The sequence below is a fragment of the Hordeum vulgare genome, chromosome 5H (assembly GCF_904849725.1).
Source record: "Hordeum vulgare subsp. vulgare chromosome 5H, MorexV3_pseudomolecules_assembly, whole genome shotgun sequence".
Lineage (NCBI taxonomy): Eukaryota > Viridiplantae > Streptophyta > Magnoliopsida > Poales > Poaceae > Hordeum > Hordeum vulgare.
Window position 1 is genome coordinate 168,079,309 of NC_058522.1, and position 26,933 is coordinate 168,106,241.

At 46.2% G+C, this 26,933-nt stretch overlaps 1 protein-coding gene across 2 annotated transcripts in view; it reads right to left on the minus strand.

The window, feature by feature from the left end:
• Positions 1 to 297: 297 nt before the first annotated feature.
• The window catches only part of LOC123452193 (quinolinate synthase, chloroplastic-like), a 43,807-nt gene continuing 17,171 nt past the window's right edge, over positions 298 to 26,933 (minus strand). Inside the window, exons 2-8 of one of the 2 annotated variants that reach the window (XM_045128801.1) lie at positions 18,767 to 19,051; positions 18,094 to 18,312; positions 17,788 to 17,967; positions 9,410 to 9,925; positions 8,897 to 9,058; positions 8,504 to 8,592; positions 627 to 710 (exon numbers count right to left, since the gene is read on the minus strand). In XM_045128801.1, coding sequence (XP_044984736.1) covers positions 8,545 to 8,592; positions 8,897 to 9,058; positions 9,410 to 9,925; positions 17,788 to 17,967; positions 18,094 to 18,312; positions 18,767 to 19,051 — 1,410 coding nt within the window. In that variant the 3' untranslated portion in view covers positions 627 to 710; positions 8,504 to 8,544. Of the gene's footprint in view, positions 711 to 8,503; positions 8,593 to 8,896; positions 9,059 to 9,409; positions 9,926 to 17,787; positions 17,968 to 18,093; positions 18,313 to 18,766; positions 19,052 to 26,933 lie in introns of both variants that reach the window. The other variant, XM_045128800.1, reaches the window with a different exon arrangement.

Here is a 26,933-nt window from a genome sequence, read left to right on the forward strand (position 1 = left end):
GACTCTCATCCATAGCTTCATTGTATGACTCATATATAAACATAAATAATCATGCATTCTAGAAATATAATGTACGATTCTAATGCCCCAAAAACGCAAAATTAGAGACTTGACTAAATGCAGAAACTCAATTTTAAAATTTAGAGCCCCACTTTGCTTTTTGCACAGGGCCCCCGCATTCGTGGAGACGGTCCTGGCTCGTATACTCTAGCTGCAGCCAGTGCTACCTCAGATTCACAGCATGCCGTGACGCAAGATTTCGTTAGAACATTTTAACACAAGGACAAAAGCTTCAAATACATCATAAACACATGTGATTTAAGTCCTCCTCATTAGAAAACACAAAAAATGTTGAGCAATGCTATTGTATACTCGTATGTCGCCCATTCATATATCTGATATCAAACATTCGCAAGAAACATTTGGGCTGAGACAAATAACAGTTGGTCTCTACCCATTGCAAACTCTGTGAACGTCACTCCACCGGTAATTATCAGTAACAGGATAACAACATTTGGTGCAAAGCCGGATACTGCACCCTGCATTGCTAAGGTACGGGGTAGTACTCAAGTGGGGCAGCATAATGTATCACCCATAGACACCTGAATAAAGTTAACAGGAAAGATTCTGAGGAGCGGCCATCATACAGGTTCCCCTCCGTTACCATGGATAACCTGGTGAACGAGCTTGTCTGGTAATCTCTTTGTCGCCTGAAATAAACGTAAAATTGTAAATGGGTTTATTATAAGGACGGATCCAGTGAGCCCACATGGAAAATACAAATGAACACCACAAGACTTGGCACGTCAAAAAGACTAGTCCTTCACTCACGTTCTGCTATTAAAAGTAGGATTCCTTTGTACCGTAATTAGCCTGGCTGGACTGCTGGTACTGGCTGCAGTCAGGAAAGCTGCGGGCAAGCGGGAAGGCTGCGTGGCTGCCTATTTTTAGGACTAAATTTGAGAGAAAGGGTGCAAAAAATTTTGAGGCACCTGCTAGCTGCTGCTTAATTCCCTAAAACAAAAATAAATACTCAAACTCAACTTTTGAGAGATCTGTTAGAGATGCTCCTAGGAATGTGTGCCCGTAAGGTTGAAGTTTGAGGTTAACCATGTCATCCATTTGCCGTGTTCTTTCTTTCTTCCTATGCTTGTTAGGATGCGTTTTCAGTCTTGCCAGAGCTTGAAGAAGATTCCCAATCTGAACATCACTTCAGTATATTCTCTGGCAGCAGAAGGATTGTTTCATGTTCATGTAAAAGTGACATCTCTGCAATTAGGGGTGATGGTCTGCCATACAATGCTTGGAAGTGGATTGTTTTGAGGGTGGCGTCAAAGCTTGGGTTGTACCACCACTCAGCCAGAGGACCAATTTTGTCATTTACTTCTTAGGTATTTTTTTGTTGGTTAATCCTGGCACGTTAGCTAGTCTAGTTAGGACTTAGTTTCTGTAGTTTTGCTTCCCATTCTTAGCTGTTCTCCATTGGAGCGTGAGACATGCATGTGGGAGCTACACCCCACACGAACAAGCTGAACCCACGCCCTCTAGTCGATATAACACACTTTCAATTGAAGAACAAGTGAAGTGAAGAATTTAAAATGAGGAAATTGAGAAAGTCTTTAGTCAAATTCTTCAGTCAAACACTTAACTCAGTATATTAGATTGTAAGTGCATCTAGTGCCCCTTAGTGATTCTGATGTATTAATAACTTATAGGTTAAGAGACTAATGTGTTTGTGAGTGTACACAGGCTCTACAAGTCATTGAGGAGTTTGAGTTATTCAAAGAATATTGACCCCTAAAAATGAATGTGTCCGGCTGAAGACTTGATACTTTCCCCTAACGAACGAGCTCAATAAGTGGGGGTTTTCCTCACTTATGCATGTGGGAACTACACCCCGCACGAACGAGCTGAACCCACGCCCGAGTCAGTGGGATGGCATGGAAGAATCGGGTGTGGCACAGGATCAGCACGATTTTCTTTCCCTTTGGATATATAGAAGGGACAAGAAGAAAAACTGCAAGCAGTATGCAGCACAAAATTCTCATGAGTTCCATGTGTTTGCGTTCTGCCTGATCATCTGCGGCGGCGACTGCATTCCCCCAGCAGGTCAAGTTCCCTGCAACAGAGCCCCTGTAGCTCATCCACGATGACCTTTGTGGGCCAATCTCGCAGCCAACGCCATGTAGGAGGCCCTACTTCCTTCTCCTGATTGACGACTATAGCCATTTCATGTGGTTGGTTCAGCCGTTGACTAAGCACCAGCATCGTCGACCGCGACTTTACATCGCCCCTCGGTTCAATTCAGGTAGATCATCGAGGGAGCCTCGACGGTTAGACAGCTTCAAGCCCCAATCAAGCATGACCCCGGCGACACCTCCCTGGCTCCGAACCCGCCGCCCCCTAACGCAGGCAGTGTCCCTAACGCCACCGAATCGGCAGGCAGTGTCCTTGGACGGTGGCCCGTAATTCAATTATTTTAGACGCAGTTAGGTTTTGTTAGAAAAAAGTGTTAGTTATGATGATCCACCATTGTGGCTGTAATTGCCGTAATTGTAGAGCAGTTTGCTTTAAAAAAATGAAGGATAAACTTTCACTATAGAATAAAAGGAGTTAGCTTTCTGTGATGTAGTAGTCGTGACTGTAGCCACAGCAGTTTGCTCTACAAAAAGTAGGGCACTTTGCTTTTGAAAATTTTTGAAAAATCTTTCACTTCCGAAAAAAGGGAGTTATCTTTTTTGTTATGCAGCAGTTCACTGTGTGAAAAAGGGAAAAAGTGTTGGCTTTTGTTAGTCAGCAACCAGTGGTGGAGGAACGAGCGGCGCCAACGTCCAGGCGCATCGCAACATCCCCATCCAGTACCCGATGCTCACCGACGCCAACTACGGCGTGTGGGCGGTGAAGATGAAGATTATTCTCCGAACCCTTCGAGTGTGGCAGGCAATCACGGACGACGACGTCGATGACGAGTCTGACGAAGGTGCCATGGCCGTCATAGCCCAGTCTGTGCCGGATTCCGTGCTGATGACATTGGCGGAGTTCGAGACGGCAAGAGAGGCGTGGAACGCACTCAAGGAGATGAGGATCGGAGAAGATCGCGTCACCAAGGCAAGGGCACAAGTGCTGAAGCGCCAATTTCACAAGTTGCAGATGGAGGAAACTGAATCGATGAACTTCTGTCGACCGAGGGACTTGGTGAAAATATCGGCAAGTTGGTCTTTCGTGTTCACATGTTGAACCTCGATCAACCCTTCTTCAATGCACTCCCGGATATGGTGGAACCGGGTATCTATGTGCTTGCTCCTTTCGTGATGAACCGGATTTTTGCACAACGAGATTGCAGCTTGGTTATCGATCTTCAGTGACACCTTCTGCACCTCCCGCTTTGCAAGAATAGCTAGGAGTCTTCTCAGCCACACTGCTTGACAAGCCGTCGTGCTTGCCGCTATGTATTCTGCCTCGCATGAAGACAGTGCCACCACCTTTTGCTTCTGAGAATTCCAGCTAATCGGATTCGGGCCAAGGTAGAAAACCATGCCCGTTGTGCTCTTTCGGTCATCAACATCACCTGCCATGTCGCTATCTGAATATCCACGAAGGATCAATCCTTCCTTTCCCTTTCTATACGTGCAACCAAGATTAATGGTGCCTTTCACATAGCGCAAGATTTGATTGACCGCGCTCATGTGCTCGGTTGTCGGTTTCTCCATGAAACGACTCACGATCCCGACTGAATAAGCCAAGTCAGGTCGGGTATGCACCAAGTATCTTAGGCTACCCACAACGCTTCGATACATTGTGGTGTCCACCGGCGGATTTGAGCTACGCTTGCTCAACTTGTGACGTTGGTCCATTGGAACTTGTGTCGCGTAGCAATCTGACATGCCACACTTGTCCAATAACTTGACCGCGTAAGCCGATTGACATAGGGAAATCTCTCCGGAGCTTTGCTTCACTTCGATGCCCAAGTAATAGCTGAGTAATCCCAGATCACTCATGCTAAACTTGTTCTTCATTTGCGCCTTGAAACGTTCAATTTCTTGTACGCTATCTCCGGTGATAATCAGATCGTCGACATAAACTCCAACTAGCAGGTTTGAGCCTTTGGAGTTCTTTGTATAGACTGCGTGCTCGAGGGGACATCTCTTGAACCCGAGCGAGACCAGACTTCGGTCTAACTTTGAGTTCCAAGCTCTTGGCGCTTGCTTCAACCCGTAAAGTGCCTTCTTGAGCTTGTAAACTTTCCCTTCTTCGCCTTTCTTCTCGTAGCCGAGGGGTTGTTCCACGTACACTTCTTCTGTGAGATCGCCGTTGAGGAAAGCGGATTTAACATCCATATGATGAACCTTCCAATCCTCTTGTGCTGCCAAAGCTAGGAGCACTCTCACCGTCTCGATTCGAGCAACCGGTGCAAACACCTCATCATAGTCAACTCCTTGACGTTGAACGTAGCCCTTTGCAACGAGTCTTGCCTTGTACTTCACAATGGCACCCTCCATGTCCTTCTTTAACTTGTAAACCCACTTCAAACCTATCGTCTTTTGGTTTGGAGGTCGGGTTACCAAAGTCCACGTGCCATTGCTCTCAATTGCCTTCATCTCCTCATCCATGGCGTGCGTCCAGCTAGGACTTTTTCTCGCCTCTACGAAGTTCGCCGGCTCCTCAACTCCGAACAGACATAGTCCGGAGTACTCGAGCGTAACTGGCTTTGTGTACTTGTAGACTTTCTTGAGGGTCTTGTAGCGACGAGGCCCTGAGGAGTCCGTTGTGGCTTGCGAAGGAGGCGACACAAATTGTGTCGATGTTGATGCACTTGAGGAAGACGGCTGAGACCTTGGTGTGTCATCGACATCCGTGTCGTCGGCGTAGTCGTCGTGACCGTGACCATCATCTTGATTGTCATCGTCACTATGCGCCTCGTTGTCGATGTTGTCGTCGAGATCTCCGCCTGTGTCGTGCGCGGCGTTGTCGCTATCTCCTTGCGACCTATGCGCGTCGTCGTCGGTGTCGGCACCATGATGATCACTACCGTTGTGGTCACCTTGGTTGGGCGTCTTGCCAATCACCTGGACATCCTCCCCTGCATCATCATCAGTTGGAAATTCAACTGCAAATATGTTACTGTTTGGAGCATCGTCGGCTGCGGCGCTCCAATTCCACGGTTGGTTTTCTTCAAACACGACGTCGCGTGAAATCCGTAGACGCTTGGTTTGTGGATCATAGAAGCGGTATGCCTTGGTGCCGGAACTTCTCTCGTATCCGATGAACACCATCTTGGTGCTACGATCGGCAAGCTTTGAGAGGTGCGGCTCCGCCGTCTTCACATGTGCCACACACCCGGATGTCCGTAGATGAGACACATTCGGCTTACGTCCGTAAATTGCTTCATACGGAGTCTTGCCGATCACCGCCTTCGTTGGAGCCCGGTTGAGAAGATAGACGGCCGTCGAGACAGCTTCTCCCCAAAAAGTCCCCAGCAGGTTCTTGCTCTTGAGTAAACTCCTTGCCATGTCTACGACGGTTCGATTGCGCCTTTCAATGACTCCATTCTGCTGCGGCGTGTAAGGTGCCGTGAGGAACCTCTTTATGCCAATCTTCTCGCAGTAGTCGTTGAACTCATTCGACGTAAACTCTCCGCCGCGATCTGTCCGTAGAGCGCGAACCTTCAGCTTGTGTTCCATCTCTGTTGCAGCCTTCAGCTTCTTGAATGCTTCAAACGCCTCATCTTTAGACCGTAGGAGAACGACCCACATATATCTCGAGTAGTCGTCTACCACAAGGAAGAAATACTTCTTTCCAGCGTGAGTTGCCGGGGTGATAGGGCCACATAGATCACCATGGAGCAGCTCGAGTGCATCACTTGCACGATAGGTAGACTGAGTAGGGAATGGCCTGCGGTGCTGTTTTCCAACCAAGCACCCATCACATACTCGATGAACATGGTCGATAACTGGCATCCCGGATACCATCTCCATCTTTGACATCTTCTTCAAGGCATAGAAGTTAACGTGTCCAAATCTAGCATGCCATAACCACGAATCATCATCACTCTTGGCGAGCCAACACTCCGGTTGAGATTGATCAAGGTTTAGGACATATAGCCTATTCCGTGTGCGATTAACACGAGCTAGCACGTTTCGGAGGTTGTCGAAGATCGTCATCACTCCGCTCTCGATATTCACCTTCCATCCATTCTCGTCAAACTTCCCAATAGAGATGATGTTGTTGCGCAGCCGTGGGATGTAGTACACTCCGGTGAGTATGCGATGTTCGCCTGTGAGACCCTCAAAGAGGACAGATCCTTGCCCGCAAATCTCCACAGCTGAACCATCACCGAACTTGACCGAGCCTTCAACATCGTATTCCAGCTCGAGGAATTTCTCCTTGCACCCCGTCATGTGGTTACTGGCACCCGTGTCGAGATACCACGACACGTTCTGATCACCGGATAACTTTGGTGTCACTTTTTCCTCATGAAGTAGCACCTTCCGGCTTGGTTTCACAACCACCGTTTCAGCGAGATCACAAACTTCGGCCATCAGAAGACCTGGACCTTCGTCTTCCTGCTTTGCCAAATTTGCCTTGATCTCCCGCTTGTTAGGCTTTGGACAATCCTTCGCAAAGTGACCCATCTTATTGCAGTTATAGCACTTGACCTCGGACAAGTCCAAGTTCCGTGGTTTCTGCTCTTTAGTTTGGCCCGCCTTACCACGACCTTGTGGTTTGCCTTTTCCGGTTTGTCCATCGCCCTTCGTGTTGCTTGAGCCTTCGCCACCGTCACGCCTTCCTTTGCTACTTGGGGCCTCCCAATCTGCGCGCGAGTACATGAGTTGGTCACTACCTCCTCCTTTGCCTTTTCGACAGCCACGAGCATTCTCTTCCCACGTCCGCAGGCGTCCGATCGCCTCCGTTATGGTCATGTCGTCGATGTCGTAAAGCTGCTCGAGCGTGCCGATGATGTACGTGAATTTATCAGTCACTGAACTGAAAAACTTCTCCACGATCTCGGTCTCCTCGAGCTTTGAACCAAGCGCGCGGATCTCTCCCACCAGAGTAGTAAGACGCATGGCATAGTCGTTCACCGATTCAGTTTCCTCCATCTGCAACTTGTGAAATTGGCGCTTCAGCACTTGTGCCCTTGCCTTGGTGACGCGATCTTCTCCGATCCTCATCTCCTTGAGTGCGTTCCACGCCTCTCTTGCCGTCTCGAACTCCGCCAATGTCATCAGCACGGAATCCGGCACAGACTGGGCTATGGCGGCCATGGCACCTTCGTCAGACTCGTCATCGACGTCGTCGTCCGTGATTGCCTGCCACACTCGAAGGGTTCGGAGAATAATCTTCATCTTCACCGCCCACACGCCGTAGTTGGCGTCGGTGAGCATCGGGTACTGGATGGGGATGTTGCGATGCGCCTGGACGTTGGCGCCGCTCGTTCCTCCACCACTGGTTGCTGACTTGACGCCCTTCTTCACCTTGTCGCCGTTCTTGTTCGCCTTGGCACCGCCGCTGCCGGACTTGACTGACTCAGCGTCGCTGTCCGTCATCATAGATCGTAGATCGTTGAGGCTCTGATACCAATTGTTGGCTTTTGAACGTGCGTATGCAGCTGTACAGGCGTGCCTACGCGATTCTTGCTTCGGCCGGCTACTTGACGGAACTTGCGTAACTAGCGACACGAATAAAACTGATCGATAGATTTGATGGCTAAAGGCCCGTGTCGAGCCTTTGCTTTGTATTGCTTTTCTTTTTTCTGGTGTTACAATCAACACCCCTAGGGTGTCTTTTATACACGTCCACAAGGGACTATCGAAATAGACTAGGACTAGGAATCCTAATACTACTATGACTCGGTTTGGCTTTCTTTCCTAATCCTACATGAGCAACATGATTAACATCTACAAAAAGTAGGTGAGAAAAAAATGCAGCTGTTCACTCAGGCAAAAAAAGCAACAATCCACTATTGAACACTCAGGCAGTTTGCTATGCAAAAAAAACGAGGAAGTTACTTGTCCAAATTCAGAAGTTTGCATGTAAAAGAGATTGAATTAAAAAAATGGAAACTCAACATAGAAATAAATCTGAGATAAAATGTCTGCCTGGAAGTTTCACAATGCAACCTCGGGCAGTTCACTCGTTAGGTATGATCAGTCCCACTTCCTCGTTTCCAGCAATTATGCATTCGAAGTTAGCTTTGCGTGCTATAGCAGTTTACTTTATATTTTCAAGTAGGCGAGATGTGTTTTATTTTCATGTAGATAAAACATGCAGGAAGTTAGTTTCAAGTAGGAAGTTAAGATTTTCAAGTAACCAAGATGTGTTTTTATTTACACGGTCACAGCAGTTCGCCAGTTTGCTCCTTCATCCAGGGCAGTCTGCTGTTTTCAGTAGGGTAGTTAGCATCTTCCCGTAGCAGTTCGGGCATTCCAACGATATGATATATCATTTGCATCACTACGACAAACGGTTTAAAATTTCATAGAAAATACTTATAGAAACTGACCTTAAACCTGTAGATTTTTGGAAAATGTCCAACATGAATTATCAACAGCTTTCCAACAATCTATCACTTTTGTCGTTCCGATAAACGGTCTGAAATTTTCAGCCAAAGCTCAGTGGAAAAAGAAGTCTGAGGGCAGTTGGCTATAAAAGAACACGCAGTTAGCTCTCTTTTTTTTTGTTTCCGGCAGTTAGCAAAGGGTTGTAGAATAGTTATCCGGCAAGTGGTTGTAGAATAGTTAGAATGCATACACACACACACACACACACACTCTCTCTCTCTCTCTTGAGTTTCCCCTCTACTCTTGCTACTAACAGAATCAAGCAAGTGAATCAGTAAGGTGTTATGTAAGATGTACACCATGAATTAGAGCTAAAGAGTAATAGGACAGCAAACCTGGAAATGCCTCATATGCAAAATTGGCTCACACCCAACCTCGGCAACCAATTTCCCAAGGGAAGTCTTAGCATTCAATCGACTAGCCTGATAAACAGATAAACTGCCGTCTTCACCAGGAAGTTGCTGGCAGATTTTAAGTAGCGACTCGAGAGAATTCATCTGCGAACAATGGAACATTTATATCATGAGCCCACAATTAATCATCGGAAATTCAGGGTGATATCAGGAAACACATTAGACATTAACTGCCAGAGAAGATCACACATTTTACGAGATCAGAGCAACTGAACAACAATGCTACATTACCAAAACAAGCAACAGTCGACATCGAAACTGCTCACATGAACACTTGAGGAATTCCAGATGGAACATATAATCCAAATGAGGGTGAAACATTAATATAGAGGGCAAATGAATTTACAACTAGGACAATGAATTTATTGATATTATGTTGAACTGATTGAATGTCAAATCGCAAATTATGAGTAAAAGAAAAGGGAGAAGCCAGACCTTCATGTAAGGGCATGATGCACAGCCACCATGGATAGAGCACCCTTCACCAGAAAACACACCAGGCACAATACTATTCTGTTCTAAATCATTCGTTACTGAAGAGCCGAAATGATGGGTATCATCAATAGATGTCTTAGAAATTGCGTCTGACGAAACAGGGAACACAATTTCTACTTCAATGCTAGCACCTTCTTCAGAAGATTCATAGGAGTCAAATAATTGCCGGACAGCAGCAACAATCGAGGTGATCATTCCTGATTCTGTTCCCAATACAAACTGAAGATGATCATCAACATTCCGATCCAGAGCTTGCTTCAAATGTTTTTTAATGAAATCTAAAATATTCTGAGTGGATCCAACAACTCCCATTCCCCTCATCTTTGCTTCCATTGACAAAGAGAACATTTCTCCTGGGACCTCAAAGTGTGCAGTTAGAAATGCATCACAGTATTCCTCCTTTATTTTCTCCACAACTTCATGGCCAAACATATCATGCACAATACAGTTACCATTCTGCACATATATATATATATGCAAACAATGTCATATATGGAAAAACTGCAGAATTAGAAGTACAATATTATGATGTTTACATAGGTGAAATTGTTGCCATCACAGCTTACTGCAGAAATAGTTTTCTTAGCCACAATCCTTTAACTTGTGATTCATGTGGGGCAGGAAAGGAGAAGAAGGTGAAAGCATTTTGCTATTTTCTGTGGTCTGTTTGGCAGCAAAAAACTGGGTGGGGGGGGGGGGGGGGGGGGCACGTACTTGCTGGTCCAACTAACGCATACAGTTTGAGCTTTGGGTTAGGACACATCTCGACGCCATGCCACAAATCCCCTGCAAATATCCAGACCATTTTTGCCATCCAACACGGTGCCGCATACGCCAGTGGAAGGACGATGCCTCCGACGGCGACGGAGCGGATAACGGAGGTAGCTCAAGGGGGAGGTAGCTCAGGCGTTTAAGGCGAGGGACATTAAGGAGGGCCCTTGGAAGGAAGGAGGTGTGGATGAAGATGGCGACTTGCATTCGTAAGGTGGCCTCAGAAGAGTTTGGAGTGTCCAGGGGAAGTAGAAGAGAAGCTAAAGATACCTGGTGGTGGAACGATGATGTCCAGAAGGCAATTAAGGAGAAGAAAAATTGTTTCAAACGCCTATATCTGGATAGGAGTGTAGACAACATAGAGAAGTACAAGATGGCAAAGAAGGCCGCCAAGCGAGTTGTGAGTGAAGCAAGGGGTCGGGCGTATGAGGACCTCTACCAACGATTAGACACGAAGGAAGGCGAAAGGGACATCTATAAGATGGCCAAGATCCGAGAGAGGAAGACGAGGGAGGTTGACCATCAAGTGCATGAAGGACGGAGCAGAGCAACTCCTGGTGAAGAACGAGGAGATTAAGCATAGATGGCGGGAGTACTTTGACAAGCTGTTCAATGGGGAGAGTGAGAGCTCTACCATTGATCTGGACAACTCCGATGATACTAGCAGGCGTTTTGTGCGGCGAATCCAGGAGTCAGAGGTCAAGGAGACTTTAAAGAGGATGAAAGGGGGCAAGGCGATGAGTCCTGATTGTATCCCCATTGAGGTGTGGAGAGGCCTCGGGGACAAAGCGATAGTATGGCTAACCAAACTTTTAACCTCATTTTTCGAGCAAACAAGATGCCAGAAAAATGGAGACGGAGTATATTAATACCAATCTTCAAGAACAAGGGGGGTGTTCAGAGTTGTATTAATTACCGTGGAATTAAATTGATGAGCCATACAATGAAGCTATGGAAGAGAGTCATTGAGCACCGCTTAAGAAGAATGACAAGCGTGACCAAAAATCAGTTTGGTTTCATGCTTGGGAGGTCGACCATGGAAGCCATTTTCTTGGTACGACAACTTATGGAGAGATATAGGGAGCAAAAGAAGGACCTGCATATGGTGTTCATTGACTTGGAGAAGGCCTATGATAAGATACCACGGAATGTTATGTGGTGGGCCTTGGAGAAACACAAAGTCCCAGCAAAGTACATTACCCTCATCAAGGACATGTACGATAATGTTGTGACAAGTGTTCAAACAAGTGATGGCGACACTGATGACTTCCCGATTAAGATAGGACTGCATCAGGGGTCAGCTTTGAGCCCTTATCTTTTTGCCTTGGTGACGGTTGAGGTCACAAGGGATATACAAGGAGATATCCCATGGTGTATGCTCTTTGCGGACGATGTGGTGTTGTCAACGGGAAGTTGGAGTTTTGGAGGCAAACCTTGGAATCAGAAGGTTTTAGACTTAGTAGGACTAAGACCGAGTACATGAGGTGCGCTTTCAGTACTGCTAAGCACGAGGAGGAGGGGGATGTTAGCCTTGATGGGCAGGTGGTACCTCAGAAGGACACCTTCCGTTATTTGGGGTCAATGTTGCAGAAGGATGGGGATATCGATGAAGATGTGAACCATCGAATTAAAGCCGAATGGATGAAGTGATGCCAAGCTTCTAGCATTCTACGTGACAAGAGGGTGCCACAAAAGCTAAAAGGCAAGTTCTATAGGACGGCGGTTTGACCCGTAATGTTGTATGACGCTGAGTGTTGGCTGACTAAAAGGCGAGATTTGCAACAGCTAGGTGTGGCGGAGATGCGCATGTTGAGATGGATGTGTGGCCACACAAGGAAGGACCGAATCCGAAATGGTGATATACGAGATAGAGTTGGGGTAGCGCCAATTGAAGAGAAGCTTGTCCAACATCGTCTGAGATGGTTTGGGCATATTCAGCGAAGGCCTCCAGAAGCCCCGGTGCATAGCGGACGGCTAAAGCATGTTGATAATGTCAAGAGAGGTCAGGGTAGATCGAACTTGACATGGGAAGAGTCTGTAAAGAGAGATCTAAAGGATTGGAGCATCACCAAAGAACTAGCCATGGACAGGGGTGCGTGGAAGCTTCTATCCATGTGCCAGAACCATGAGTTGGTCGCGAGATCTTATGGGTTTCACCTCTAGCCTACCCCAACTTGTTTGGGACTAAAGGCTATGTTGTTGTTGTCAAAATCGTCTGGCTTTAATGTAATATGTCAAACTTTGCATGAATTAGGTCCGGTTTGCATGAAATTCGCCCGGTTCGTTCTATTTTCGATTGAAATGCGGGCGGACATTTCACGCATGCGGTTGGGTGACTGGTTCCCGTATCCATATGATGGAACCTTTAGGTGAAATGTGGACGGGCTGCTGCGGGCCTGCTGGCTACTGTTCAGCATGCAGTGCAGATGACGTGACAAGTCATGGGCATGTGGGCAGGTTTGTAAAGGTTTTCGTCCAATTTTCTGCTAACTAACTGGGCAACTCTCACTTTCTGCTTATAATAATTAATAAAAGAATGCAGTTGTATTGGATTTTTGGCTAGTCATACATGTTAGAGTACTATATATATAGCCATGTAACCTTTTGTATTTACCCTATTATATAAGGGGTTTTCTGCATATTCTACACACATGTACATGCATATATACTGGCCTATGGCCTCCTAGAAATACAAGTTGCATATTTCCTAACATGGTATTAGAGCCTTAGGGTTTTTTTCGCATGTGCAACTCGTGCTCTCGATCCAATCTTCCATCTACGCAGCCATCATCGTTCTTCTATGAACAGTGCTGCTCTCCGGTGTTCACCCGCCGCAGGTCAACCCATCCAGCCGCCGGTCTCCCAGATGCCATCGGGATCCTCTGCCTGTTGATCCGCCCGCCAGCCTCCTCGAGTCTCCAGGCTTAGTGAACGATCCAGCTGCCGGGACTCCCCACCGCCAGCTCCAACGCCTCCAGATCGAGCCGGCTGCACCATCTGTTCAAATCCAGCTGTCTGCCCTGGACCGCGTCGCTTGTGTCTCCCGCCTCGCTAGATCCCGCGCCCCAATCACTGCTCTCCAACCGCCGCCCGCTTGTCGTTGATTCCTGTCGCCACCAGCCGCCGCCCTCGCTGGAGCTCGCTGCCACTCGCCCTCTACGTGTCTCCCGGGACGCCATATCTTGCCGCCACTCGCAGGATCCCAACCCTGCTGCTCTGGCTCTCGCTCCTCTAGTCCTCTCCGAACTCGTCCTCTGGCTCGAGCGCCCTGGCCGCTTCTGATTCTGGATAAGGGTGCTGGGTGCACGTCGTATTGAGTAAAACGAAAAAGGAAAAAAAGAAGAAAAAAAGAGAGAGATGTTTCCGTCGGGTCTGCATGTCCCTTGCTGCCCGGTGACTCCTGACGGTGTTTTCTTTACTACTTCCGTCTCGCATCTGGGTCGTTCCTCGACGCTTGATGCTCGTTTGACCGTACCGCCGATCCCTTCGGCGTCTTCCACCAGTTGTGCTGGTAGCTCTACTGTTGCTCCTCCTGCAAGCTCCACATATGATGATTGTCGCTCTACACCGATCCCTCTCGCGACTTTCACCGGTATATGTCGCTCTTCCCCGACACGTCTCACGACTTTTACTGGTTGTACTGGTGCATATGACTCCATCGACTGTGCTTCGCCCATGCGTCTTCCCTTGGCGCTTGGTGCTTGTCTGCATACGGCCTCGTCTTCACCACCGGCCTTTTCCAAACGATACTGGTCATGCTACATCGTCACACTTCGCAGCTTCCACAGGTGGTGGTGGCCGCTTCTCTCCCAGTGCCACTATGTCACCTACTTCAGCTATGTACTTTACTGAGGAGGAGATTGCGCGACTTTGCGCCCTGCTGATTGCCTCCGACTCTTTGTTGTCGAGTGCATCTACATCGACACCTTCAGTTGCACCCGAGACTGAGCAAGAAATTGTGCAATTTTGATGCCTGCTAGCTTCATCTTCTGGTTCTTCATCGACAATTCCTGTTGGTTCTGCTACGGACTCTTCTGGCATTGTGAAACCACCTTCTACACAAGCAAGTACATCTCCATGGATTCTTGATACTGGAGCATCTTTTCATATGACTCATGATTCCTCCACTCTGTCATCTACTCGACCCCTCGAGTCTCCTGTTCATGTTCTTACTGCTGATGGTACCTCTCTCCCAGTTACTGGCCGATGCACTCTTAGCACTTCATCTTTTCATGTTCCTGATGTTGCTCATCTTCCTCGGCTTAGCATGCAGCTCATTTCTGATGGTCAGATTGTTGACTCTGGTTGCAGGGTCATTCTCGACTTTAACTCATGTTCCGTTCTGGACCGTCACACTGGTGCTCTTCTTGGTGCTGGCCCCCGGAGTCGTGAATCTCAGGGTCTCTGGGAGCTTGAGTGGCTTCACCTTCCATCCGCTGCCACCGCCGCCAGTCTCTCCACATCTGTTGCCTTGTCTACCAGCTCTTTTCAGCAGTGGCATCATTGCTTGGGTCACTTATGTGGCTCTCGTCTCTCATCCTTAGTTCGACGTGGTCTTCTTGGATCCATCTCCGGCGGTGTGTCTTTAGACTGTCAGGGTTGTCGGCTTGGTAAACAGGTTCAGTTACCTTATCCTCATAGCGAGACTGTGTCTCAGCGTCCTTTTGACCTTGTTCACTCAGATGTCTAGGGTCCAGCTCCCTTTGCCTCAAAGGGAGGCCATCACTACTATATTATCTTTATAGATGATTTCTCTCGACACACGTGGATATATTTCATGTCTTCTCGTAATGAGGTCTTATCTATCTATAAGCGTTTTGCTACCATGGTTCACACTCAGTTCTCTACGCCTATTCGTGTGTTCCGTGCTGACTCTGCTGGAGAGTATATCTCCAAGATGTTGCGTGAATTTCTCGCTGAGCAAGGTACTCTTCCTTAGTTCTCTTGTCCTGGTGCTCATGCTCAGAATGGCGTGGTTGAGCGCAAGCATCGTCACCTTCTTGAGACGGCTCGTGCGATGATGATTGCCGCCTCTCTTCCGCCTCACTTTTGGGTTGAGGCTGTCTCCACTTCCACCTATCTTATCAACCTTTAGCCGTCCACTGCTTTGCAAGGTGGCGTTCCTTTCGAGCGTCTTTTTGATCGTTCTTCCGATTACTCGGTTCTTCGTTTGTTTGGTTGTGTTTGCTATGTTCTTCTTGCCCCTCGCGAACGCACCAAACTGACCGCTCAGTCTGTTGAGTGTGTCTTCCTAGGCTATAGTGATGAGTATAAGAGCTACCGTTGTTGGGATCCTATCGGTCGTCAGATGCGTATTTCTTGGGATGTGACTTTTGGTGAGTCTCGTCCCTTCTACCCACGTCCATCTTACTCGACCTTTGCAGTGGAGGATATATCTTTCCTCACTTTTTCTGACACACCTATCAATCCTATTGACCCCTTGCCCATCCGTCCTACTGACCCTGCTTCTCCGACTGTTGCAGATTCGACGCCATCATCTCACATGGTTTCCACACCTCACGTATCACCGGATTCTGCACCTTCCTCCCCGGCGACTTCTTCACCCCCTTATTCTATCTCGACGATTCATCCTCGTATTCTTCCATCTTTTCCTCGGCATTATACTCGTCGTTCATGTAATGTGGATGTGTCTACTGATATGTCATCCTCCCCCTCTCACTTGCGTCCTCGCCCGCTTCTGCCTGTTGATCGCCTTGGTTTTTCAACCGCTGGTGCTGCTGTTCTTGAGGCGACTTCTTATCGTGAGGCTATTGTTCATCCTGAATGGCAGTTTGCAATGGCAAAGGAGATTGCTGCTCTTGAACGCACCGGTACATGGGATCTTGTTTCTCTTCCTCCAGGTGTCCGTCCCATCACTTCTATGTGGGTCTACAAGGTTAAGACTCGCTTCGATGGTTCTCTTGAACGTTACAAAGCTCGTCTTGTGGCTCGTGGTTTTCAGCAGGAGCATGGTCGTGATTACAACGAGACTTTTGCTCCTATGGCCCATATGACCACTATTCGTACACTTCTTGCCGTGGCCTCTTCACGCCACTGGTCTGTCTCTCAGCTTGATGTTAAGAATGCATTTCTTAATGATGAGCTGCGTGAGGAGGTATATATGCAGCCACCACCTGGGTATTCTGTTCCTGATGGCATGGTATGTCGTCTCCGTCGCTCTCTCTATGGCCTTAAGCAAGCCCCTCGCGCTTGGTTTGAGCGTTTTGCCACTGTGGTGACTGCCGCTGGTTTTTCAGCGAGTGCTCATGATCCGGCATTGTTTGTCCACATTTCTCCTCATGGTCGGACTCTTCTTCTTCTCTATGTTGATGACATGATCATCACTGGTGACAACCCCGAGTATATTGTCTTTGTCAAGGCCCGTCTTAGTGAGCAGTTTCTTATGTCCGATCTTGGACCTCTTCGCTACTTTCTTGGGATTGAAGTCTCTTCTACCTCTGATGGTTTTTTTATATCTCAAGAAAAGTTTATCCAGGATCTTCTTGCTTGTGTTGCTCTTACTGATGAGCGCATTGTTGAGACTCCCATGAAGCTCATTGTTCAACCTTCGTGATATTGATGGTGACCCCTGCCTGATCCGACGCGTTATCGTCATCTTGTTGGCAGTCTTGTCTATCTAGCTGTCACTCGTCCGGATATCTCTTATCCGGTTCATATTCTGAGTCAGTTTGTCTCCGCTCCCACTTCGGTTCACTATAGCCACCTCCTTCGTGTTCTCCGATATCTTCTGAGGCACGATCTCTCGCCGTCTATTCTTTCCTCGCTCTAGCTCTTTACAGCTTCAAGCCTATTCGGATGCTCCGTGGGCTAGTGCTCCCTCAGATCGCCGTTCACTTTCTGTTTACTGTGTTTTTCTTGGTGGTTCTCTCATTGCCTGGAAAACGAAGAAACGGATTGTAGTTTCCTGTTAGAGTGCAGAGGCTGAGTTACGAGCTATGGCTCTTTTGATGGCAGAGGTGACTTGGTTACGGTAGTTATTTCAGGATTTTGGTGTTTCTGTCACTACACGTACTCTGCTATTATCTGACAGTAGAGATGCTATTAGCATTGCGCGCGATCATGTGAAGCATGAGCTCACCAAGCATATTGGTGTTGATGCTTTTTATGTGCGCGCTGGTGTGCAGGATCAGGTTATTGCTCTTTAGTATTTGTCTTTGAAGTTATAGTTGACGGATTTTCTGACGAAGGCCCAGACTAGAGCGCAGCATGGCTTCTATCTCTCCAAACTCAGTGTTGTTCATCCACCATGAGTTTGAGGGGGGTGTTAGAGTACTATATATATAGGCATGTAACCTTTTGTATTTACCCTATTGTATAAGGGGGTTTCTGCATATTCTACACACCTGTACATGTATATATACTGGCCTATAGCCTCCTGGAAATACAAGTTGCATATTTCCTAACAATACAATATGCGGGCATGAGTGCCATACTCTAATGTTCAATTTAACTGCATAAAATACATGCAATAAAGCGAGAATAGACTGTCTAATTTAGCACAGCAAAAGGTACAGAATCAGACAAACCTGATAGTAATGAAGATGTCGTAATAATGAACTTATAGTTTTCCTGTTGTGATCTGGATGTATCTCTGTAATCTCTTCATCTGACATGATAGTCATTCTCTTAAATAGATCTGCTATGTTTGCACCCATATAGGAATCAGGACCATACCAGACATTAAGATCTGGTATTTCGGCAAATGCCTACAAGGTAGGTGGAGAAGTGAGCATAATGACCTAAGAAAGAGATAAATATAATAAACCTTGCTGGAAAATATTGCAATGCAAATCCACCAAAATATATAATACTGATACAAGTCAAACGACTACCTGTAGTATAGTTGCAACAACATTGGAAGAGGTACAGGTTATCGTAGGAACAAGTTCATGAGTACGAGCTTTTGTTTCCAGCGAGGTATTGATATAAATGACATGTAAAGAAGGAGGAGATCTTGATGCCGTCTTAAGAAAATGTGTATAAGCAGAACTTGAAGCAGCATCTGCCAAGGAACAGCCAATTTGCTCGCTGGACATTCTATAAACACCAACCTGTGTAACAAATCAGTAAGCGAGGGGGTGAGAGACAGCACGGGTGAGAGACAGAACGAAAGAGATGGAGGGAGGGAGGGGGTGGGGGAGAAATAGAGATATCCTATAAATAAGACATAAACAGCTGTGGGTTATCAAAATATTGGAAATCCAAAATATGATAGTGTCCACTAATAGTTAGGTTACAATCCTCTAAATTGCCAGTCTGGTTTTTTATAATGCAGTAAAGTAACAATGGAACAAAATTAACTATGTCAAGAATCCAGTCAAAAAACAATAATGACATATGATGGTCAAATAAAGCCATTTCACCAACAGAATATATCGAAGCGCATACAAAATACTCCCTAGAACTTAACTCTTGTGTTGTGTTGTGTTCACAATGACAACATATATAAAACCACTAGACTTCTAAATACAAAGTGAAAGTCAATGATACTAAGTGAAAAAATACCTGAATAAATCCTGCTTGATCAAGTATTGCACGGACATTTTCCGACATGAAGTCAACACCTAGCACAGCGATATATTTGCATCCTGCTTCAGCCATCTGAACAGCACTATCTGCCATAACCAATGAGTCAGATATGTGAATGTGGGGCCATTGCCTCTTTGCAGCAGTTAGTATGCCTTGCACCTCAGGATCCATATAGAAATGGGCCACAATCCCGATTTCTTTCTCTGTAAGGGCATTCACAAGCTCGGAAATCTTGGACTGGTCAGGAGATAAGAACTTTGCCTGCAAAATTAGCAATTAAAACTAGTCAACATATCTTTATACTCCATGAAGAGACAGCAACAAACTTACACTACAAAATATGCACTTCCCCCGATCCAAAATAAGTGCCATGGTTTTAATTCAAATTTGAACTAAAACCTCGACACTTATTTTGAATCGGAGAGAGTCGCATTTGACATATCTTTCATTTGCTAAGATTTTAAATTAAAACTTAAATAACTTTGCAGATATCACCATCTTTCAGTGGACGTTAGCCTTTCACATATCTCTCAGCTATATTGTAAGGTTTAAGGTTTCTTTTCTTGAACTTGATGAATGGTCCATCCCATAAATATCAAAAAGTGATAGTTGGTGCCTCTTCCGCAAGGCATTTTCCTACCAAAGTAAGAATATTGAAGTTTTGCCAACCCCCCCCCCCTCCCCCAACCCCTCTACCAAGTAGGGTAGGGCACTCCCCAGCTGTGAGAGAATTCCTTTTTTCTCCTCCCCTCTAGGGTAGAAGTATCTCTTATGTGCCACCTGTCACTTCCAGCGTGTTAGTACATCTCAAAGAAGCCATAATGCCCCACGTTAAGTAACAACATCTCCAATAGATGGTTTCTTTCAGATCGTTAGGAAGATCATTCACATCATTGACTTTTTGGCAGATTTAGAAAGAACGAAACTGTAATCTCCAACAACAAATGTTTTATGTGTGATAACTGGCTTAATAGGGATGTTGGAGTACTCATATCAATAAGGAATTCCTTTTTTCCGGGAGCCCATTCGAACAGAACTCCCAAGTTAAGCGCGTTTGGCTTGGAATAGTTCTAGGATGGGTGATCGGCCGAAAAGTTGGTCCCGGGTACGTACGAGTGAGGACAAAGTACGCAGAAAAGACTAGTATTAATCTATGGGGTCAGTCTAGATCCCGCCAGAAGGAGTAACGACCACCGGCATGTGTGTACGGGGCACTACAAGTTGGTATCAGAGCCGACCATCGTGGCTGCAAGGATGTTTTCCGACAGGTGCGCGGTCATGTTGTTCATAGCATTTGTGACCCGTCGTGGCACACGGCATGGCACACGTACCATACTAGACGCATAGACGTATGTAGCAAGAGAGAACGTTCCTATGGCCCGACGAGGATGTCAGTTCCTCTGAGTAGGGGTGCATGTGATAGTCTGGCTTAAAAGGAATGTTAGACTACTCATATCATAAGGAATTTCTTCTTTTCCGGGAGCCCATTCGAATATGGGTGCGTGACCGACCGGAAAGTTGGTCCCGGGTGCGTACAAGTGAGGACAAAGTGCGCAGAAAAGACTAGTATTGATCTGTGGGGCCAGTCTAGATCCCGCCAGGAGTAACGACCACCAACCTGTGTGTCCAGGGCGTTACATTATGTGTAGATCTGAAACCTCTCATGTGCACCTTTCTAAGAAATGGAGGTGTACTACTGGACCAATAGTATTGGAGGCATCCTTATTATAGCATCTCCAACAGATGATGTATAATAGGGCACCAAAAAGTGGGTTTTAGGGCAACAGAAATTTTCCTGCCGTAGCAGATGATGTAAAATAGGGCACAGATCATTGCATATTTCGTCATTTCAAACTACCAAACGTTCAAACTTAAACACAACTTCACGAGTTCAAACTTAAACATAAAGGCTCACTACCATATTTCGACTAAGTGCTACGCACACACTACTCATCATCATCCCCGCCATCCACACGGTTCCAAAACTCCATGAACTGACTCTATCTCACAATCCAACTCTTCTTCTTTGTCGCCGGACTCGAACTTGGTCACCAAGGGGTATGCCCCGTCCTCCTTGATCACCCTTGAGGGGCCAGCTTCATCCTCTTTGATCGCCTTCTTGCCTTGTGTGTCCCTACTAGCAAAGAACTCATATTCCGCCTGTGCAAGGTGTGGATTTTCCGCGACGAACCTCGCCAAAGCCTCCTCATCACTCTCATGGACGGCACAATGCTGCATGACGAGGCGGTCTTCCTTCTCTTGCTTGCAAGACATAATCCGCGTTTCAGGAGCGAGGAACTCCGCCGCCTCCTGGTTCGTGACGTCCGAAAAGTTTAGCTCGAACTTCGGCTGGCGGTACCTCCAAGCAATGGTATCATGAGCGTGCTTCTCAAAGGTCTCGAGCCAGTGCCGCATCCCGTCGCACGAGATATCCACAGCGTAGCGACCGGACGGCCGGAGTCGAACGCCACGGTAACTTGTGTTGCTCATGGCTCGACGCTGTGGCGCGGCACCCTGGGCGGCAGATTCGATGGTGTGGTGGCTGGCCGGATGCAGGGGGCAGTGGATCCGACGACGTAGCGGTTCGGCGGTGGTGGCCGGAATCGGTCGACAGGATGGTTGTGGTGGTGGAGGCCAAATGGGGGGAGCAGCGACCCATTCGATGGAGCGGCGGCCAGATAAATAGAGGGGGCGATGAATCCGGCGGCGGGCAATGCAGCGGTAGTGGTGGTGGCTAGATTCAACAGTGGGGCGCCGGCAAAGTTGTAAGAATCACGACTCGGATCTTAGAATCGTACGACTTTACGACCCTACATGTAGGAAACGATCCAAAACGCAAGCATAGTCGTTTTTCATTGAGTCGCTATGGAGTCTAGCTACAAGTCGTAGGATCGTGTAAAATCGCACATTGAGTCGCTAACATGAACAACTCTAGCTCAGGCTCTAATCGTGCCTTTGTACTGAAGATGGACGGTGGATATCCAATACGCTAAGCCCTATATATGTTGTCCCTTTGCCTTCCTGGATCGTTATCCTTTTCATAGCCGCCGGCGTTGTGCCTCCATTTCTCCGTCTCTCTGAGTTGCATGTATACAAAAATTCTTGCTATTACTACTCGTGATAGTAGAATTCTAGTAATTATACAGCTAATGGTCGATCACTGTTTCTAGTATTCTATCTGATCACATCCGTTGTTTCTTTACTATATTTTCTAGCCGATCACTAAAAGCCGATAAATAGAATGTCTAGCTGGTCACTAATTGCTAACTTGTTCTTAATGATCGGCTGGAAAGTCTAGTAATTAGACAGCTATCTTATGTGCTTTACTACCTAATTAGCACTTCTCTTATTTTTTCCGTTTTTATTTATTTTAGGGCAATATGTCGACTACAACTGCTAGCCAAGGTAAAACGGAAAGGAAAAATGCTCCTGGAAATCAGTCTGGCATTGGATGGGGTCATGGAGTGGAAGTTGATCCTAAAAAGAAGACCATAAGATGCAAGTATTGCTCTGTTGTTAGAGGAGGGGGGGATTTACAGGTTGAAGCATCATTTGGCAGGCACTCGGTTCAATTCGAAGCCTTGTTCGAAAGTACCCGATGATGTTCCTAACGTTGTTACATTGTCAAGAAGAACAGAGTAATGCAAAGAAGAGGAAGTTAGAACAGATAGCAACCGCTTCTCATGAAGTAAATGCCACAAAAGAGAATGACCAAGATCATGTTGGAGATCAACTCGCAAACAAGAGTAAAACCCAAACAACTGTGAATCAATTCTACAAAAAACAAGAAGAGAATATTCAATGCGGTCAAGAATCCAGAATTTGTATTCAGATGCCACAGAAGAGAGGAGATTTGTATTCAGATTTGTCGTTTCTTCTATACGACCGCTATTTCATTCAATGCGGTCAAGAATCCAGAATTTGCAAAGATGGTTCAAATGATAGGCAAATATGGTAAAAGTCTGAAGCCTCCATCATATCATGAAATACGAGTAAAATATCTCAAGCTAGAAGTTGAGAGAACAATGAATCTGGTTGCTGAATTTAAACAAGAGTGGAAAAAGACAGGTTGTACAATTATGTCGGATGGCTGGACCGACAGAAAGAGAAGATCCATATGCGACTTTTTGGTGAACAGCCCAAAAGGTACTGTCTTTTTGGCATCCGTTGATACTTCTGAAATTTCCAGAACAGCCGACAAGATTTTTGAAATGATAGATGATATTGTTGAGATAGTAGGAGAGGACAATGTTGTGCAGGTTGTGACAGACAATGCGGCTAACTACAAGGCAGCGGGTGATCTTTTGATGGAGAAGGGGAAAAAGTTATTCTGGACACCGTGTGCCGCACATTGCATTGATCTAATTCTTGAAGATTTTGAGAAAAAGATGAAGATGCACAATGTAACTATTGCAAAAGGCCAGAAAATCTGCACATATATTTATTCGAGAACAGTGCCACTCTCTTGGCTGAGGGAGTTCACTAAAGGAAGAGAGTTAGTTAGGCCAGCGATCACAAGATTCGCTACTGCGTCTTTGACATTGGGATGTCTACATGAACTGAAAGGTACATTGGTCAACATGTTTAGTTCAAACAAGTGGAGGGGTAGCAAATTTTCTGCTACAAGAGAAGGCAAGGAAGTTCAGCAAATTGTATTGGATAGACGTGGATTTTGGCCTAATGTTGCCCTTTGTCTTAAGGCTGTGTTGCCACTTATAAGAGTTCTTCGGTTGGTTGATTCGGATGAGAAGCCCGCTATGCCTTTTATTTATGATGAGATGAGCCATGCAAAACAAAAGATAAAGCAAAATTTTGGCAATGTGAAGAAGAGGTGCATATATACATCGCCGATTCATGCTTTATGTTAAATATGTTATAGGTTCTAGTCTTAATATTTTTCTGTATATTTACTATTCTACATTATCTCTTAATACGTATAAGCAAATATTCGAGATTATAGATGAAAGATGGGAAACACAGCTCCATAGGCCTTTGCATGCTGCTGCGTACTACCTAAATCCACATTGCCATTACAATGACAATTTTAGGGCTGCAGAAATGAAACATGGCCTTTACACATGTCTCGAGAAAATGGTTCCTGATCTAGCTGAAAGAGTGAAGATAGACTTACAACTAGATGCATTTAAAAATGGATTAGGTCTTTTTGGAAAGGAATCAGCTGTCATGACTAGAACAAAGAAATCTCCAGGTTAGTTTCTTTGCAAAAGTGTGTACTAACTGTATAACCATGTTATTGTTCTGCGTAAGTAATATGTCTTGATTTCTTGCACCAGCCGATTGGTGGGATTCATATGGGGATGATGTCCCAGAATTGCAAAATTTTGCCATTAAAATTTTGAGCTTAACTTGTAGCTCTTCAGGTTGCGAGCGGAATTTTAGTGCCTTCCTGCAAGTAAGAACTTTATTTGTTAATCTATTGCTTTGCAAAGTTACACAGTATATACGATGAAATAATGCTAGCTATTATTCTGAAACTCATGTAGGTACGCTCTAAAAAAGAAATCGCTTGCACCAAGAGAAGCTGAATGATCTAGTCTTTGTCATGTACAATCTGAAGTTGTTTGACAGGCAAGCTAGAAGAATGAGACAAGCAAAGGTGACCTATGATCTAGAAGATGTATCTTCTGACGATGAATGGATAACTGAAAAAGGGGATCCTGTTCTTCCTGCACTGCACAAAAGAATTGGTTGCGTGCTCTAGATAGAATTGCCCATAGGGAAGCAGAGAAAGAACAAGAGAGTTTTTAGAAATCACCATTATTTTCGTTTCTCAGGTGGTGGTGATCTTGGATTGGACCAATATCTTGATGGGTATGACTTTGAGGACTACAATCGAGAAGTTGGCGAAGATGGAAACAATCAAGTACACTGTACATCTGAGAGAGGCGGTACTAGTGCTGCACAATTGAGAGCCAATGAAGATGATGATCTTAATTTCGACGACCTGTCCTAACTGAGTAGTTGTTCTTCTTCAACAACTTAGTTTTTTTATTTTTGAAAGATCCAGCATCGCTGGCGTTCACTGATAATAGATAGCAGGAAGCAACGGAAAACAAAAAGGTGATGAAGGTCCTAGGACCAAAGATCTGAAGATCAAAGAAAAAGAAAAATAGCAGCCCTAATAGCTGCAGTCCAACACTCCAGACAACCCAAACTAGGCAGTGCAGCTCCGGCTCCGATGGTGAACTATGGTGGAACAAGGCGAGGTTGGTGTCCCGACGTGTCACCGAACGAACCGCCTGTCACGCGTCATCGTATACCAGCGGCCTCCCACAGCGGCTTCAGCTTCACAGCAACAGACAGTCGAGGCACACCCAGAACACGCCGGAGAAGAAGAGCCGGTTACCAGGACCAAGGCCACGCCTTCGATATTGCTCAACGCCTTCATCGTTGCCACAGCAACGGACGTGCACGTCCAGTCGTAGGAAGCACCAAAGGGATCAAAGTTTTCAAGATAGTATCCTAAAGAGGGGAACGACATTGAAGACGACGCCACCACCCGACCCTACAGGAGGATCTGGGCTTTCACCCGAAGGACTTGATCCGGAAGAACTGGCTGTGAGATTCCCGCTATTGCTCGCTCAGGCTGAACCTACATATTTGTGCCTATGCCCTTTAATAAACCTGTATGTCGGAGATCTATGGTTTATGCTGAATTCTACTTGTGGTTATGAGCTTATCCTACTTAATTTTGCTATGTTAATTTTTTACATATGTACACCCCCTCTACAAAATTTCATGATGAAAAACTTTTTGGTGCGAGTTGTACCAAAGAACATCTATTTCTAGCACGCATACTGTTCACTATAAGAACTCCATTTTGATTTTCTGCAGCTCGCACAAAATGTATTTGTTCATGAAATTTTACAGGGATATAGTACACAACTTAGGTTGATGTGTATGTTTTCACATTTTTTTTCTAAACTTCAAAATATTATTTCTGAATTGTTCAAAAAATGAGCCACAGGAATCTACTCTCATTTTTTGTTCATTCACATACGAAATAAAAATCTCTGACCTTCTTTAATTCATGGAAATGTCTAAAAATATAGTATTGGTAGAATCCGACTCGATTCTATCAAAGACTTTCCGATCCAATCCAGAATCACGATTCTGACAACTTTGGGCGGCGGGGGAAGGGGAAGCGGCTGCAGGGATGAACATTCATAGTTTTAAACATGCAAAGAACTAAACATTCAAACATAGTTTAAAACATAGTACTCCTATCCACATACTACTCGTCATCGTTATCATCAGCCTCTGTGTCGACAACGTTCCAGAGCGCCATGATCTCCTCTCAGAGGCATTGAACTCCTCACTTTCGTCGTCGTCCGCGCTCTCGTCGTCAGACTCGAGCTTGATCACCTTTAGTGGGGCCAGCCTGGTCCTCCGTCTTGTGCTCCTTGTCCCTAATCCAAAAACACTCCGCCTCTGCCTACACGAGGTGTGGATTTTTGGCAAAGAACCTCGCCATCGCCACCTCATTGCTCTCCTGGGTGTCCCTTTGCTCAAGGACAATGTGGGTCTCCCTCTTCACCGTGTAGGACACAATGTTCGTTGGTGGACCTATGAACTCCGCATCCGCCTGGGTTTCGATCTCCGGAAAGATGAGCTCCAAATGTGGCCAGCCGAGCTACCAAGCGGCATGACATAGGCATGTGTGAAAGGTGCCGACACAGTGTCACCGGCCGTCACACTGTAGCTCAGCGCCATAGCGGTTGGATTGCCGCGGTCGAACGTTGGGAAGCCTGCCTTGCTCTTAGGCGTGCGTTTCAGCGGCATCGTCGTTGATGGCGGACGATTGGAAGAGAATGATTCGACGATGCGACGATGTGCAACGACGGTAGCGGTGGGATTCGGTCAGCGAGGTGTTGCGGCACGACGGCGGGCCGATGGCGGTGTGGTCAATTGGAGGAGGGGGCGTGGATACCAACGGGGAGGTGGTGCGGAGGTGGCCACACCGATCTGATTTTCGGGTGACGGTGGTGGCATGGGAGGGTTTGCAGCTGCGGTTGGAGGCTGCCGGAAGTTTCTGAGGATGGCAATTGGGCTGCGTGCAGCTCATTTTGGGTCTGCGGCAACAGCACGACTGCCGCAAATACGCAGCCTGCGTTGCCTTTTT